Consider the following 13628-nt stretch of genomic DNA (forward strand, 5'->3'; position numbering starts at 1 on the left):
TGGGCTCTCCTGGGTTTAGCACCCTGCTCTTTCCTCCACTAGCTGTATAGAGCCTCAGCAAAACACCTACACTTTTTTTTTTTTTTTTTGAGACAGTCTCCCTGTGTCACCCAGGCTGGAGTGCAGTGGCACAATCTCGGCTCACTGCAACCTCTATCTCCCAGGTTCAAGCCATTCTCCTGCCTCAGCCTCCCAAGTATCTGGGATTACAGGCACATGCTACCATACCCAGCTAATTTTGGTTTTTTGAGACCGGGTCTCGCCCAGGCTGGAGCGCAGTGGTGCAATCTCGGCTCACAGCAACCTCTGCCTCCCAGGTTCAAGCCATTCTCTTGTCGCAGCCTCCCGAGTAGCTGGGACTACCAGGCGCACACCACCACACTGAGCTAATTTTTGTATTTTTAGTAGAGACAGGGTTTCACCATGTTGGCCAGGCTGGTCTCAAACTCCTGACCTCAGATGATCTGCCTGCCTCGGCCTCCCAGAGTTCCAGGATTACAGGAGTGAGCCACCACACCTGGCCAAAATAGCTGCACTTTCTAAGGCTCAGTTTCTTCATTTGTAAGTTGGGTACATAACACAGTCCATGCTCAAAGAGATCTTGTGAAGAATGAGATGATGTGTAGAAACCTCTTAGCATAGTGCTGCCATGGGGTAAATGTTCAATAAATGTTGACTAGCACTCCTCTCCCTTCTGCAGAGCAGCAGTATTGCTTCTAGGTATATATAGTCTAGAGACATTCTCACATGTGTGAGAGACTATAGAAGTCACTATTAAAACAAGCACTAGCCGGGCGCGGTGGCTCAAGCCTGTAATCCCAGCGCTTTGGGAGGCCGAGACGGGCAGATCACGAGGTCAGAAGATCGAGACCATCCTGGCGAACACGGTGAAACCCCGTCTGTACTAAAAAAATACAAAAAACTAGCCGGGCGAGGTGGCGGGCGCCTGTAGTCCCAGCTACTCGGGAGGCTGAGGCAGGAGAATGGCGTAAACCCGGGAGGTGGAGCTTGCAGTGAGCTGAGATCCGGCCACTGCACTCCAGCCCGGGCGACAGAGCAAGACTCCGTCTCAAAAAATAAATAAATAAAATAAAATAAAATAAAATAAAATAAAACAAGCACTGTGAGCATCATTCTTCTATAGAGTCTACAAGTCTCTTTATAGACTTATTGTAATAATGATTAAATAATGACTCTTTATAGTACTTAACTGTAATAGCAAAAAAATTAGAAACATAGTCAATATCCTTTAACAGGGGAGTAGCTAAATGAGTTGTGGGGTGAGGGAGCCAGAGCTAGAGCTACCTGAATGGATAAATCTCAAGTGAGAAAAAACCTAGATGCCTGAAGTGGCCCAAATGATAGTCTCTATTATTTACACCACATATAAAAACATGCGGAGAGATGCTGATATCATTAATGGATATATGTGTGTGCAGTAAAAGAAAAAATGCATGGGAGTGAAAAAAACAGACTGAGGCCAGAGGTTCCTTTTGGAATGGGAGGGGAGTGGATTTGGAGCATGGTATACAGAAGCTTCACATTTATCTGAAATGTTTTACTTCTTAAAAAAGCGTGGCTCGTGCCTGTAATCCCAGCACTTTGGGAGGCTAAGGCAGGCGGATCACTTGAGGCCAGGAGTGCAAGACCAACCTGGACAACATGGAGAAACCCCATCTCTACTAAAATATTTAAAAATTAGCTGGGTGTAGTGGTGCATGCTTGTACTCCTAGCTACTCGGGAGGCTGAGGCACAAGAATCACTTGTGCCTGGGAGGCAGTGGTTGCAATGAATGGAGACCATGCCACTGCACTCCAGCCTGGGCAAAAGAGGGAGAATCTGTCCAAACAAACAAACAAACCACTCTTGAAGCCAATGTGACAGCATGCCATTGAAGTCACATTTTGGGGCAGTTTGCCCAGGTTTTATGGCATTATTTTGTATGCTTTTCTGCTTTTTGGTATTCTTGAAGATTTTCTTGTCTTTTTGTTTTTGTTTTGTTTTAGATGGAGTCTAGCTCTGTCTCCCAGGCTGGAGTGCAGTGGCACAATCTCGGCTCACTGCAACCTCCACCTCCCAGGTTCAAGCAATTCTCCTGCCTCAGCCTCCTAAGTAGCTGGGATTACAGGCACCTGCCACCACCCCCAGCTAATTTATGTATTTTTAGTAGAGACAGGGTTTCATTGTGTTGGTCAGGCTGATGTCGAACTCCTGACCTCGTGATCCTCCAGCCTCAGCCTCCCAAAGTGCTGGGATTGCAAGCATGAGCCAACATGCTCGGCCTTCTTATCTTTCCTTATTTGGCGTTCCCTTAGCTTAGGATTATCAACATTGCTACCTGTGAACCTGGCTGGGTGAATGTTGTACCTTTCTTGAAGGTTTTTCATGCCTCTATTTTTTAATTTTTATTATCTTCTTTTAGATAGGGTCTTGTTTTGTCACCCAAGCTGGAGTGCAGTGGCACTGTCATGGCTCACTGCAGCCTCAACTGCCTGGGCTCAAGCAGTTCTCCCACCTCAGCCTCCCAAGTAGCTGGGACCGCAGTCTGCACCACCACGCCTAATTTTTTTTTTTTTTTCTGTAGTGATGGGGTCTCCCTATGTTGCCCAGGATGGTCTTGAGCTCCTGGGCTCAGGGGATCCTCTTAACCTCCCAAAGTGCTGGGATTACAGGTGTGAGCCACTGTGTCTAGTGAAGTTGGAGAATCATGCTTTTTCACATAATTTCTGTTCTAAGATCTGCACTGTTGACCCTGGACAACCGAGTGAGTCTCTGTGCCATCCAGTGTGAATGTGGGTATAATCTTTCTGATAAACATTCTTCTTTACAAACATGAGTTCTTGACAGAGATGTGGAAACGTTATTTTGGTTACTGCTTTTCCTAGACCGTAGCCAGTATTCTCAGGTCATTTTCAGCACTGTCTTCTGTATTGATGCCTGTTTTCAAGAGGGTGGAATCGCTTCTTCAGAATTTCTTTGGTTGATGGGGCTGGCTATAAGGCAGAAGACTGGGTTCCTAATCCACCTCCGCCACAAGCTCTCTGTGGCGAGTTGCTCAGACCCTCTCAACCTCAGGGTCATCCTCTATGAACAAGAAAGTTGGCCTGATAACCTCCAGTGACCCTCCCACTCTGCCAGTCAGTGATTCTGTGAAGTGATGTAAAGTGCTGTGAGCCTCAGGCATAAACAGCCAGCAGAGAGAAACTTAGTATACCCCACTCCACCAAGAGAAGATACACCGGCAAGCTGCAGCAGGATGAAAATTGGAAAGCAGCCTGACCCGAGAGCTGCCCCACAGCCTGATGTGCAGCTTCAGCAGAATTCTCTGAATTATCCTCATTACATTTATAATGAAAATGCCTCTTAGGAAACTTACATGAGTCTATGCTATTTCCAAGGCATTTTTTTTCTATCTAAAAAAAGCCCTGTTTGTTGTTGTTGTTGTTTCTGAGACAGGGTCTCACTCTGTCGCCCAGGCTGGAGTGCAGTGGCGTGATCTCAGCTCACTGCAACCTCTACCCCCCAGGTTCAAGCAATTCTCCTGCCTCAGTCTTCTGAGTAGCTGGGGTTACGGTTATGTGCCACCGCACCCAGCTATTTTTTATTTTTAGTAGAGACGGGGTTTCGCCATGTTGGCCAGGCTGGTCTTGAACTCTTGACCTCAAGTGATCTGCCCGCCTTGGCCTCCTAAAGTGCTGGGATTACAGGCATGTGCCTCTGTACCCGGCCTCCTATATCGCCTTCTGATTGGCCCAGACATGTAAGTTTGGCTCTGCTGTGCCTCACTGAACAGAGTCATCAAGCTGGAGGCCCCTGATGGCTCAGTCAAACTTTCTGTAGCTGGGCCATGATATATTTTCTAGAGGTGGGAGAAAGAGGGCATATGGACAGGTGAGACTGGCTACCAGGCCTCTCCCTTTGATCCACAGGAAGTCCACACCTGAAGGAGACCTTTGTAGGGCTTCCCAGAGGGGCAGATCCAGCATCTGGACACTGGTCACATGCCTTGGGTCCCAGGCTTTGTACCTGAATTGCCACAGAGCCATCAGGATGCCAGGGGTTCTGTTGACCCTTGCTATGTGAGGGCAGTTGGGCCTCAGTGCCCAGGTGACCTGGTTGGATGAGGGCAAGAGTACAGCAGGCCTTTGGTCTGGGAGAGGGCCAGTGGGGCGGTGGACTGGTCACAGTTTGGGTTACCAGTCCCAGGATCCAGGTGTCAGGAGCTCCCTCCAGTGGCCCTTTTATGACAACTAAAGGAAGTTCTACTGTTCACAGCAAGGGCTCTCAGCTTGCAGTTCCTTGTGCCTCTTTTAGGGAAGACACTCAGCTGGTAAATATCAAATATAAAATGACTTAGCGATTCTTCTCCTCGAAATGTATCATTTATTTTCTTACCTAAAATCTATGGAGTGCTTACTATGTGCCAGGTGCTTTTTAAAGCACTTGGGATACCTGATTGCGTGAACAGAAACACAAATCTCTGAGCCTGCAGTCTGATGGGAGCAGGGGAGATGCATAATAATAATCACAATAAATAGGTAGGTTCTAAAGCTTCGCTGTTTAATATACAGTAACTGCTACTCAAATGTGGCTGTTTAAATTAATTAAAATTAGAATTACTTCTTCAGGCACCCTAGCCACATTTCAAGTGTTCAGTAGCTGTATGTGTCTCATTACCATACTGGGCAGCACAAATATGGAACATTTTAATCATTGCAGAAAGTTCTATTGGACAACAGTAATCTAGAGTATGTTAAAAGGCAAAATGTGCTATGAAAAAAAAATAGAGATTTTTAAAGCATGTTGCGGGGGTGGAGAAGGAATTACAATTATTTATTTATTTATTTATTTTGAGACAGAGACTCGCTCTATCGCTCAGGCTGGAGTGCAATGGCATGGTCTCAGCTCACTGCAACCTCCATCTCCCTGCAACCTCCACCTCCCGGGTTCAAGGAATTCTCCTGCCTTAGCCTCTCCAGTAGTTGGGATTACAGGCACACACCACCATGCTCGGCCAATTTTTGTAGAGACGAGATTTCATAAGGATGGTCTCGAACTCCTGACTTCAGATGATCCACCTGCCTCGGCCTCCCTAAGTACTGGGATTACAGGGCTGAGCCACCGCACCTGGCTGGAATTACAATTTTAAAGAGTAATTGTGGTGTACCTAATTTAGAAGATTTTGAAAAAAGATTTTCAGGAGGTAAGTGAATGAGTCTTGGAAGAACCTAGGAGAAGAAAATTCCAAGGCAGTGGACAGGCAATGGAGAGGCAGAAGCATACCAATTTGTGGAAGTGGTTGGAGTGCACCAGGGAAGAGAAGCAGAAAAGAGGTAATGGGGGCAGATCTCAAAAGCCTCATAGATCGCTGTGTTTTTCTGCAGAAATCTCTAAGGACATAAATATGAGTACAAAAATGTTCTTGCAGCATTGTTTGTAAGCAGCAAAAAATTAGAGGTGAGGCCAGTCACAGTGACTCACACTTGTAATCCCTGCACTTTGGGAGGCTGAGGAGGGCAGATCACCTGATGTCAAGAGTTCGAGACTGGCCTGGCTAACATGGCAAAACCCCGTCTCTACTAAAAATACAAAAATTAGCCAGGCGTAGTGGTGCATGCCTATAATCCCAGCTACTCAGGAGGCTGAGGCAGGAGAATCACATGAACCCGGGAGGCAGAGGTTCCAGTGAGCCGAGATCACGCCACTGTACTCCAGCCTGGGCAACAGAGCAAGACCCCATCTTTAAAAAAAATAAAAATAAAAAGAGATGACATACATGATTATCATTGGGGAGTGGTGATATGTTCATGCAGTGGTTGGTGAGGATGAGGGTAAAAGGATGAGGGTTATAACCATGCATAGAAAGCATCCTGGAGGCCAGGCATGATGGTTCACACCTGTAATCCCAGCCTTTGGGAGTCCGAGGCAAGAGGATTGCCTGAGCCCACAAGTTTGATACCAGCATGAGCAACATAGTGGGACCCCTGTCTCTACAAAAATTAGCTGGGTATAGCAGTGTGTACCTGTAGCATGACCTACTCAGGAGGCTGAGGTGAGAGGATTGCTTGAGTCCAGGAGGTTGAGGCTGCAGTGACCCATGATGGTGACACTGCACTCCAGCCTGGAGGACAGAGCAAGAGCCTGTCTCTAAAAAGAAAGCATTCTGGTGCTGGGTACGGTGGCTCATGCCTGTAATCCCAGCACTGTGGGAGGCTGAGGTGGGCGGATCACCTGAGGTCTGGAGTTTGAGACCACCCTGGCCAACATGGTGAAACCTTATCTCTACTAAAATTATAAAAATTGGCCGGGCGCGGTGGCTCAAGCCTGTAATCCCAGCACTTTGGGAGGCCGAGACGGGTGGATCACGAGGTCAGGAGATCGAGACCATCCTGGCTAACACGGTGAAACCCCGTCTCTACTAAAAAATACAAAAAACTAGCCGGGCGAGGTGGCGGGCGCCTGTAGTCCCAGCTACTCGGGAGGCTGAGGCAGGAGAATGGCGTGAACCCAGGAGGCGGAGCTTGCAGTGAGCTGAGATCCGGCCACTGCACTCCAGCATGGGTGACAGAGCGAGACTCCGTCTCAAAAAAAAAAAAAAAAAAAAAAAATTATAAAAATTAGCTGGGTGTGGTGGTGGGCAACTGTAATCCCAGCTACTCAGTAGGCTGAGCCAAGAGAATCACTTGAACCCAGGAGTGATTGCAGTGAGCTGAGACCACACCAATGCACTCCAGCCTGGGCGACAAGAGCAAAACTCTGTCTCAAAAAAAGAGAAAGCATTCTGGAGTCTGTAGGCTGCACCAAAAGGGCCATTATCCTGGTAGACTGGAAGAAGCTTGGGGCTCCTGGGAGTTGGGGTTTGAGGTGGCCCTGTAGCTTGTGCTGTCTCTTTTGCTGCCAGTAGCAAAGGCCAGGGTACTATTCAGGTCCTCCCAGACCCTAAACTCACCCCTGTTGGGGAAGAGTCACCAGTGGGGAGGTAATCGCCAGAAGCTGAAAGCATACCCTGTGGATCCAGGAATGGCCGGGATGTCTGGGCACAGAATGAAGAATTGTGCTCTTGCTGTGGAAGAGACAGGGTAGCTTCTCTGATTACCCTTCCTGTCGGCCCCCACCCTACCATGTTTCCCGGCAGAGAATGGTCAAGAACCTGGAGAAGGAACTAGCACTGCTCAAGCAGGAGCTGGCCATCCATGACAGCCTGGTAAGAGGCTAGAGGCAAGGAAGGAGGGCAGAGGTGCTGGGGTAAGGGGCAACTGGGGCTAGGGGCAGACAGCATAATGGGTCAAGGCCAGTGGTAGGTGGGGTCAGGGGGCAGGCTGAGTGGCAGGAAAGGGGCAGCAGCAAGGGGGTGGGGGCAGAGTCCTCCAGCGGTCCTGAGGGGCCTCAAGGCAGAGGCAGCGCGTACCTCCCGTCCTCGCAGTTCTCATGCTGCAGTGTCTGCTGGGACTCAGGCAGCAGAGCCTCTGTCTGCAGTAGCAGACCCCATGTCTAAGGGCCTTTCCTTTCCTCCCCGACCCCATTACCCATCTCTGACCCCAGCACCTGGCCTATGTGTTAGGCCTTCTGGCAGGACCTGATGATGAAGGGAATGAGCCAGCTTGGTCAGCCAGGGCCTGTGCCCAGCCTCCCTACTTTGCCTGTCAGAATGGCCCCTGCCACTCCCACATGGGCTCGGGTTCTTGTTGCTTATCCACATGTTCTTCATCCTCCTTCAAGACCAACCGCACCTTTGTGACCTATGAACCCATGGATGAAATCCAGATTGCTGAGATCAACTCCCAGGTGCGGAGGTACCTAGAGGGGACGCTGGACGAGATCGATGTAAGGAACCCCTCTGTGACCACTGTGCTGAGCCAGCCTGGACCTCCCTATCCTGGGCACACCCCAATGCATGCTCTTCTAGCCTGAGAACCTCACATGAATGGGTGCAGTGGGTGGAGGGTGGTGCTGGACTCTTGATGTCAGGGACCCTTCAGCTCATCTCAGGGGCACAAGCACAGGCCCTAGAGCCAGGCTTTCTGGGATTGCTTTCAGCTGCCTCTTTGCTAAGTGACCTTGGCAAAATACTCAACCTCGTGTACTTCAGTGGCCTTACCTGCCTAGTGGGGAGGGAAACGGAGTGGTGATGAACTGAACTGCTACACCTGGGTGGCTTGACTGTGTCCGCAGAATGAAGCTGATAAAGGATAGTGGTCATGCTGGTTGTCTACAAGGAAGACCCCAGGGCCCATGTTGGAGTGGGCCAAGGAGGGGGAAACTGCCCCACAAGGAAGGGTCCTCAGGGGGAAGAGGCTGCATCCTGTTTTCACAGTGCAGTCCATCGAACCCCTCTTCTTGGAGACATGGGCAGACCCCCCTGGCTGTTACTATGGGCAGCTCCAAGAAGCAGGGCTGGGGCAACTAAGGGATGGACTCTTCTGGCCTTCACAGGAGAGGCAGTCCCAAATTAACCCTTGGTCAAGGGGAATGCTGTGGGCTTTAGGCCTGGGGGGAGGCCAGTAACCTTCCTCCGGCCTCATGTGTGTGTGTCTGTGCCCATAAAGACAGGTCCATAAATGGGCTCCATCTGAAGACAGCAGGCAGAGCCTTTTGGAAGTAAGAGAAAGCTGAGGAAATACGTTTTATTTATAAAAAAAAACTTTAGAAGGTATTTTCAAGGTACAGAATCAATTCATTTTATAGAGGTCTCTACTTAGAAAAGGTGGTTTTTATAGCCTCAGCAAATACTTAGTTTTAAAATTATTAATCAGGTGTTTCTCTGCTCTGGAGGAGGGCTTGGCTGCCACTTTGCTGAGAGGCTGTGTGCAAATATCCTCTTCTCGAGACAGATGGTCCAGGGGTCAGCCAAGGGGTCTTGATTTCTCTACTAACATAGATGCAACCTGGTCCCTCTGGATGCCCTTGGTCTAACCTCTGCCTTGCTCTCTTCCCTCCAGATAATCAACCTTAGACAGATCAAGGAGGTGTTCAACCAGTTCCGGGTGGTTCTGAGGTGAGAGACCCCCACCCCTGCCTCACTCCTACATCAGGCTGCCATTTTCATCTCCTGCGATCTGGACACTTGCCTCCAAGAGCATCCTCTTCATGCTTGTGGATGAAGAGCCAAATTAGAGTCCTTGGGGGCATGCCTGGGTCCCTGGTGGATATTCAGTGAGTTCATTAATTGGACAGGAGGTGTTTATGGAGTGCCAGCTCTGAGTGTGCCCAGAGCAGGGCGTTGTGAATATTCACCTTGTGAATATTGCTGCACACCCCCACCTCAGGAGGCGTTTGTGGTTTACTTGGGTGCAAACATACCCATAGTCTAAGCAGCTTATGCTAGGTGGTGTCACTAAAGCTGGTCACATGATTCCAAGGGGCCTGTTAGAGACAGAACCTAAGACAGAACCCCACATGGTCCCATGTGAAGCTTACAGTCCTTATCAAGTGTCATCTTAGAGCAGATACACATGGCATAAGGTGGCCCCTGCAGGTTTGGGGGTTGGACAGTGGGTATATGCAATGGGGCAGGGGAAAGTGAGTCCTTTGTCCTTTTGTCTGGTCTGGTTCATGATGAAGGTGTGGCCCCATACAAGGGACCTTGCCCATATGACTTTTAACCCCAGTACTTGGTTCTTACCCCAGTGGATTCAGCATGGCCCCAGGTACAAGCTGTTCTCTCGTGCTGTCTCCCAAGCCAACAGGAACAGGAAGTGGAGTCCACTTTGCGCAGGAAGTACACCCTCATTGACAGGAATGACTTTGCAGCCATTTCTGCCATCCAGAAGGTAAGCATAGTTGCCACTTGCCAACAGCACTCACCTCAGATTTCCCATCCTCAGACCTTTGCAGAGCCAGCAAGTATTATGCATTAAACCAGAGCTAGGATTGCAACAGATAAAGGTAACACCAGAATGAACACAGGCGACCTGTGTAAGAGTAAACCACTTTTGAATTAAAAATAATTTTCATAAGGTAGAAACATGGATAATAATATTAAAGACAAATTCTTGGAATTAGGTTGGAAATAAGCTTTTAAATCTCCAGAGTATGGAATGAGGTGCCATACTGGTGAGGGGGTGCATGTGGAAAGTGAACATTTGGCAGAGTGATCAGGGACCGCTTTACTGGGGACAGCCTGAGGCTGGCATCAGCAGCTGCCAAACCTTGGTGTGTATGGTGAACATGTCCACCCTGAGCCTTGGGCCATATACATGTGGGTCCCCAAGGGGCCCAAGCCCTTAATCTAACTCACAGACCTTTGGCTGGCCTCTCTGTGTAGGCGGGGCTTGTGGATGTTGATGGCCACCTAGTGGGTGAGCCTGAAAGACAAAACTTTGGACTCGGAGTCGCCCCTTTGTCTACCAAACCTGGGAAGAAAGCCAAGTCCAAGAAGACGTTCAAAGAGCCCCTTAGGTGAGTGACCTTGCCGCTCTGCCTCGTCAGCAGCTGGCCCTTCTCAGTGGGTGAATGGGAGGATGTGCGCTGTTCCCGCCTTCCCCCGGTGTCTCAGCTACTGGGTTGGCACAATGGACGTCACTGCTGCCAATACTAGCAAGTCTGTGGGGTCCGGGCTGGGGTTGGTTTGGAACCCTACAAGAATCACCTCTCATCTTCACAGCAACCTGGTGAGGTGGGAGTTAATGTCTTCATTATACTGATGAAGAAACAGAGGCTTAGAGAGGGGAAGTCACTCCCCAAGGCTACACCACCAATGACTAGTGGAATGGCAGCGAGAAGCTAGACCAGCTCCCCAGAGCCCATGCCCTCTGGTACTTTATGTTGTACTGCCTCCCCTCACTTCACTAGGGTCTTCCTGCCGACTGGCACTCAAGTCACCTAAAACTCCAGTTCACCTTTCAGGCAAGATTCGTTTGTATGTGCAAGATGGGAAGAGCATTTAGGTTCACTTAGTGAGCCCACTCTCCTGGGGTGCTGTGTAGTGGTGGGTAAGAGCACAGGCTCTGGAGCTGACGCCCGGGCTCCCCTCCCTGCTCTGCACTTCTCACACCCAAGGGGTCACCCCGTGTGAGACATGAGAACCATTCTGTGCCTGTTTCTGCATCTCCAAAATGGGAAAAATAATTATAGCATCCAAGTCATTGAGGTTGTTGTGAGGATAAGTGAGTGAGTGCAGGCCACGGGCCAGAGCTAATTGTAGAAAACTGTTACACACAGGACAGGAGTCAGGCAGCAGAGGATGCCAGTGTCCCTGGCCTCCTCCTGCCTCTTCATGAGTGTAGTCACACCCCAGCCCTCTCTGTTCTGCTTCTGGATAACCAGTGCAGTAGTTGATGGGTTGAGGCTCAGTTCCCTGAGCCACACTTGTTGCAAGGAGGATGAAAGAGGAAGAAACAGATTTTCTATCCTCAGAACTTTGGGAAGAGCCATGGGCATCCTCCTGCCAGTTCAGTCCTCAGATCTGCCTCTTCTTGGAGAAAGGCACCAAGCACTGTTGCTTCGGCAGGGAGGACAGCTACTTTTCTGGGAGCTGGTGTGGAGAACAGGGTGTGGACCAGTAAGAACAGCAGGGCAGGCCGGGTGCAGTGGCTCACGCCTGTAATCCCGGCACTTTGGGAGGCCGAGATGGGCGGATCACGAGGTCAGGAGATCGAGACCATCCTGGCTAACATGGAGAAACCCCATCTCTACTAAAAATACAAAAAAATTAGCCGGGCGTGGTGGCGGGCGCCTGTAGTCCCAGCTACTCAGGAGGCTGAGGCAGGAGAATGGTGTGAACCCGGGAGGTGGAGCTTGCAGTGAGCCGAGATCGCGCCACTGCACTCCAGCCTGGGCAACAGAGGTAGACTCTGTCTCAAAAAAAAAAAAAAAAAAAGAACAGCAGGGCAGAGCCATCCTGCTTTACCATTGGTCCACAGACAGACCCACCCTGTATGGGGCTCTGCCAGTCCTTCCCAGGGCAGCCTGTATGACTCAGACCTCAGCAGCCATGGTGGTTCCTGAGAACCTGTGGCCCATCCCACAGGTCCATATACTTTCAATCCATGGAGATTGTACCCATTTTTCCCAAGCGTCTCCTGCCAAGACCACTGCGGGCTCTTTGTTCTGATAAAAGGGAGAAAAATGCCCTCTTCTTCCTCCACATCTGCCTGGCTTAGCATCACATTATTTGCGCTTTTACCTAGGAATATGAACAAGGTGGGAGCTGAGTGAGGTGGGGCTCCCAGTGTAGTGAGTGCTGAGAAAGGTCACTTATCCTGACATCTGAGATACCTCACTGCCCATGACTGAACCCTGGGGCTTCCATGCCTTCTTCCAGCTCCTTGGCAAGAAAGGAAGGTGCCAGCAGCCCTGTGAATGGGAAGGACTTGGATTACGTTTCCACCTCCAAGACCCAGCTGGTCCCATCCTCCAAAGATGGGGATGTCAAAGACATGCTTTCGCGGGACCGGGAAACTTCCAGCATTGAGCCCCTTCCCTCAGACTCCCCGAAGGAGGAATTACGCCCAATTAGGTAATCAGCTAATGTTAGCTTCTGCACCAGATCAAACAAAACCATATGTGATCCTCAACATGTAAAGAGTACCTGCAGATAAAAGAGAAATAAAATAAGGAATAATAGGCAAAGACTAGGAGCACAGTCCCCAAGGAAGAAACATGACTATGCACCTGCAAAATGATCCAACCTCAGGAGTCATCCAAGATGTACAATTAAACGTGGAATCATTTTAGACCCTCCAAATAGCAATTATTTAAATAATTAAAGTTATATATCTTTTGTACAATTACTGCATTCAAAAGATTAAAAATTTTTAAGATATTAAAGAATATAACCTCTTCCCTTTCCTCGAATCACTCAGCCTCTCTCCCTGATGAGTTTTTAAGGATCTATCCTAAGGAAATAGATGTGAAACAAGATTTATGCAAAAGATGTGTATTTCATCATTTATTTAAAAAGCAATATATATCTATTTTTGAAACACCATCAGTAGCCAACACTAGGGAAAGGGCACTAAGTGAATTGTTCTCTGCCATTGGGTTGTCCATGAAGAATTTCAGCCTATGAACATTTCTAAACATTCAGAGAAGTTGAAATAATTGTACAGCGAACACCTGTACACCAAGCATCCTCCCAATTCTACAATTTACATGTTACTATTTTTTCATTCTGCCTCTATCCTTCTATTCCTCCATGTTATTTTTTTGATGCATTTCAAAGTTGCCCACATCAATCCACTTCCCCTTGCCCCAACACTTCATCTTACACTCATTAACTAGAGTTCTCAAAGGGTTTTTAATAACATGAGATGCTTTTTTGAAAAAAGTAAGATGTAAAATTAAACATACTGCATGGCTTTAGCCATTCAAAAATATATCAAAGAGGCCAGGCATGGTGGCTCATGCTTGTAATCCCAGCACATCAGTTTGCCAAGGTGAAAGGATTGCTTAAATCCAGGAGTTTGAGAGCTTGGGCAACATAGTGGGAGTCTGTCTCTATAAAAAATTAAAAGGTAGCTGAGCATGGGAGTACATGCCTGTAATCTGAGCTACTCAGGAGGCTGAGGCACGAGAATTGATTGAGCCCAGGTGCTTGAGGCTGCAGTGAGCTATGATCGAGCTACTGAACTCCAGCCTGGGCAACAGAGCAAGATGCTGTCTCAAAAAAAAAAACTATATATGTATG

General features: G+C 48.7%; 1 protein-coding gene across 10 annotated transcripts in view; it reads left to right on the forward strand.

The window, feature by feature from the left end:
- The window catches only part of KIF9 (kinesin family member 9), a 57560-nt gene that overhangs the window by 26057 nt on the left and 17875 nt on the right, over positions 1–13628 (forward strand). For 8 of the 10 annotated variants that reach the window (XR_001882168.1, XM_017855690.1, XM_017855685.1 and 5 more), the window contains 6 exons: positions 7137–7205; positions 7721–7825; positions 8941–8996; positions 9681–9771; positions 10266–10399; positions 12264–12458. Coding sequence is in view for 9 of the 10 variants with exons in the window: in XM_017855690.1 (XP_017711179.1) it covers positions 7137–7205; positions 7721–7825; positions 8941–8996; positions 9681–9771; positions 10266–10399; positions 12264–12458 (650 nt within the window). In the remaining variant the exon portion in view is untranslated. The remainder of the gene's footprint in view (positions 1–7136; positions 7206–7720; positions 7826–8940; positions 8997–9680; positions 9772–10265; positions 10400–12263; positions 12459–13628) is intronic. The other 2 variants (XM_017855693.1, XM_017855692.1) reach the window with 1 other exon arrangement.

This window comes from Rhinopithecus bieti, unplaced genomic scaffold, assembly GCF_001698545.2.
Source record: "Rhinopithecus bieti isolate Rb0 unplaced genomic scaffold, ASM169854v2 scaffold_39746, whole genome shotgun sequence".
NCBI lineage: Eukaryota > Metazoa > Chordata > Mammalia > Primates > Cercopithecidae > Rhinopithecus > Rhinopithecus bieti.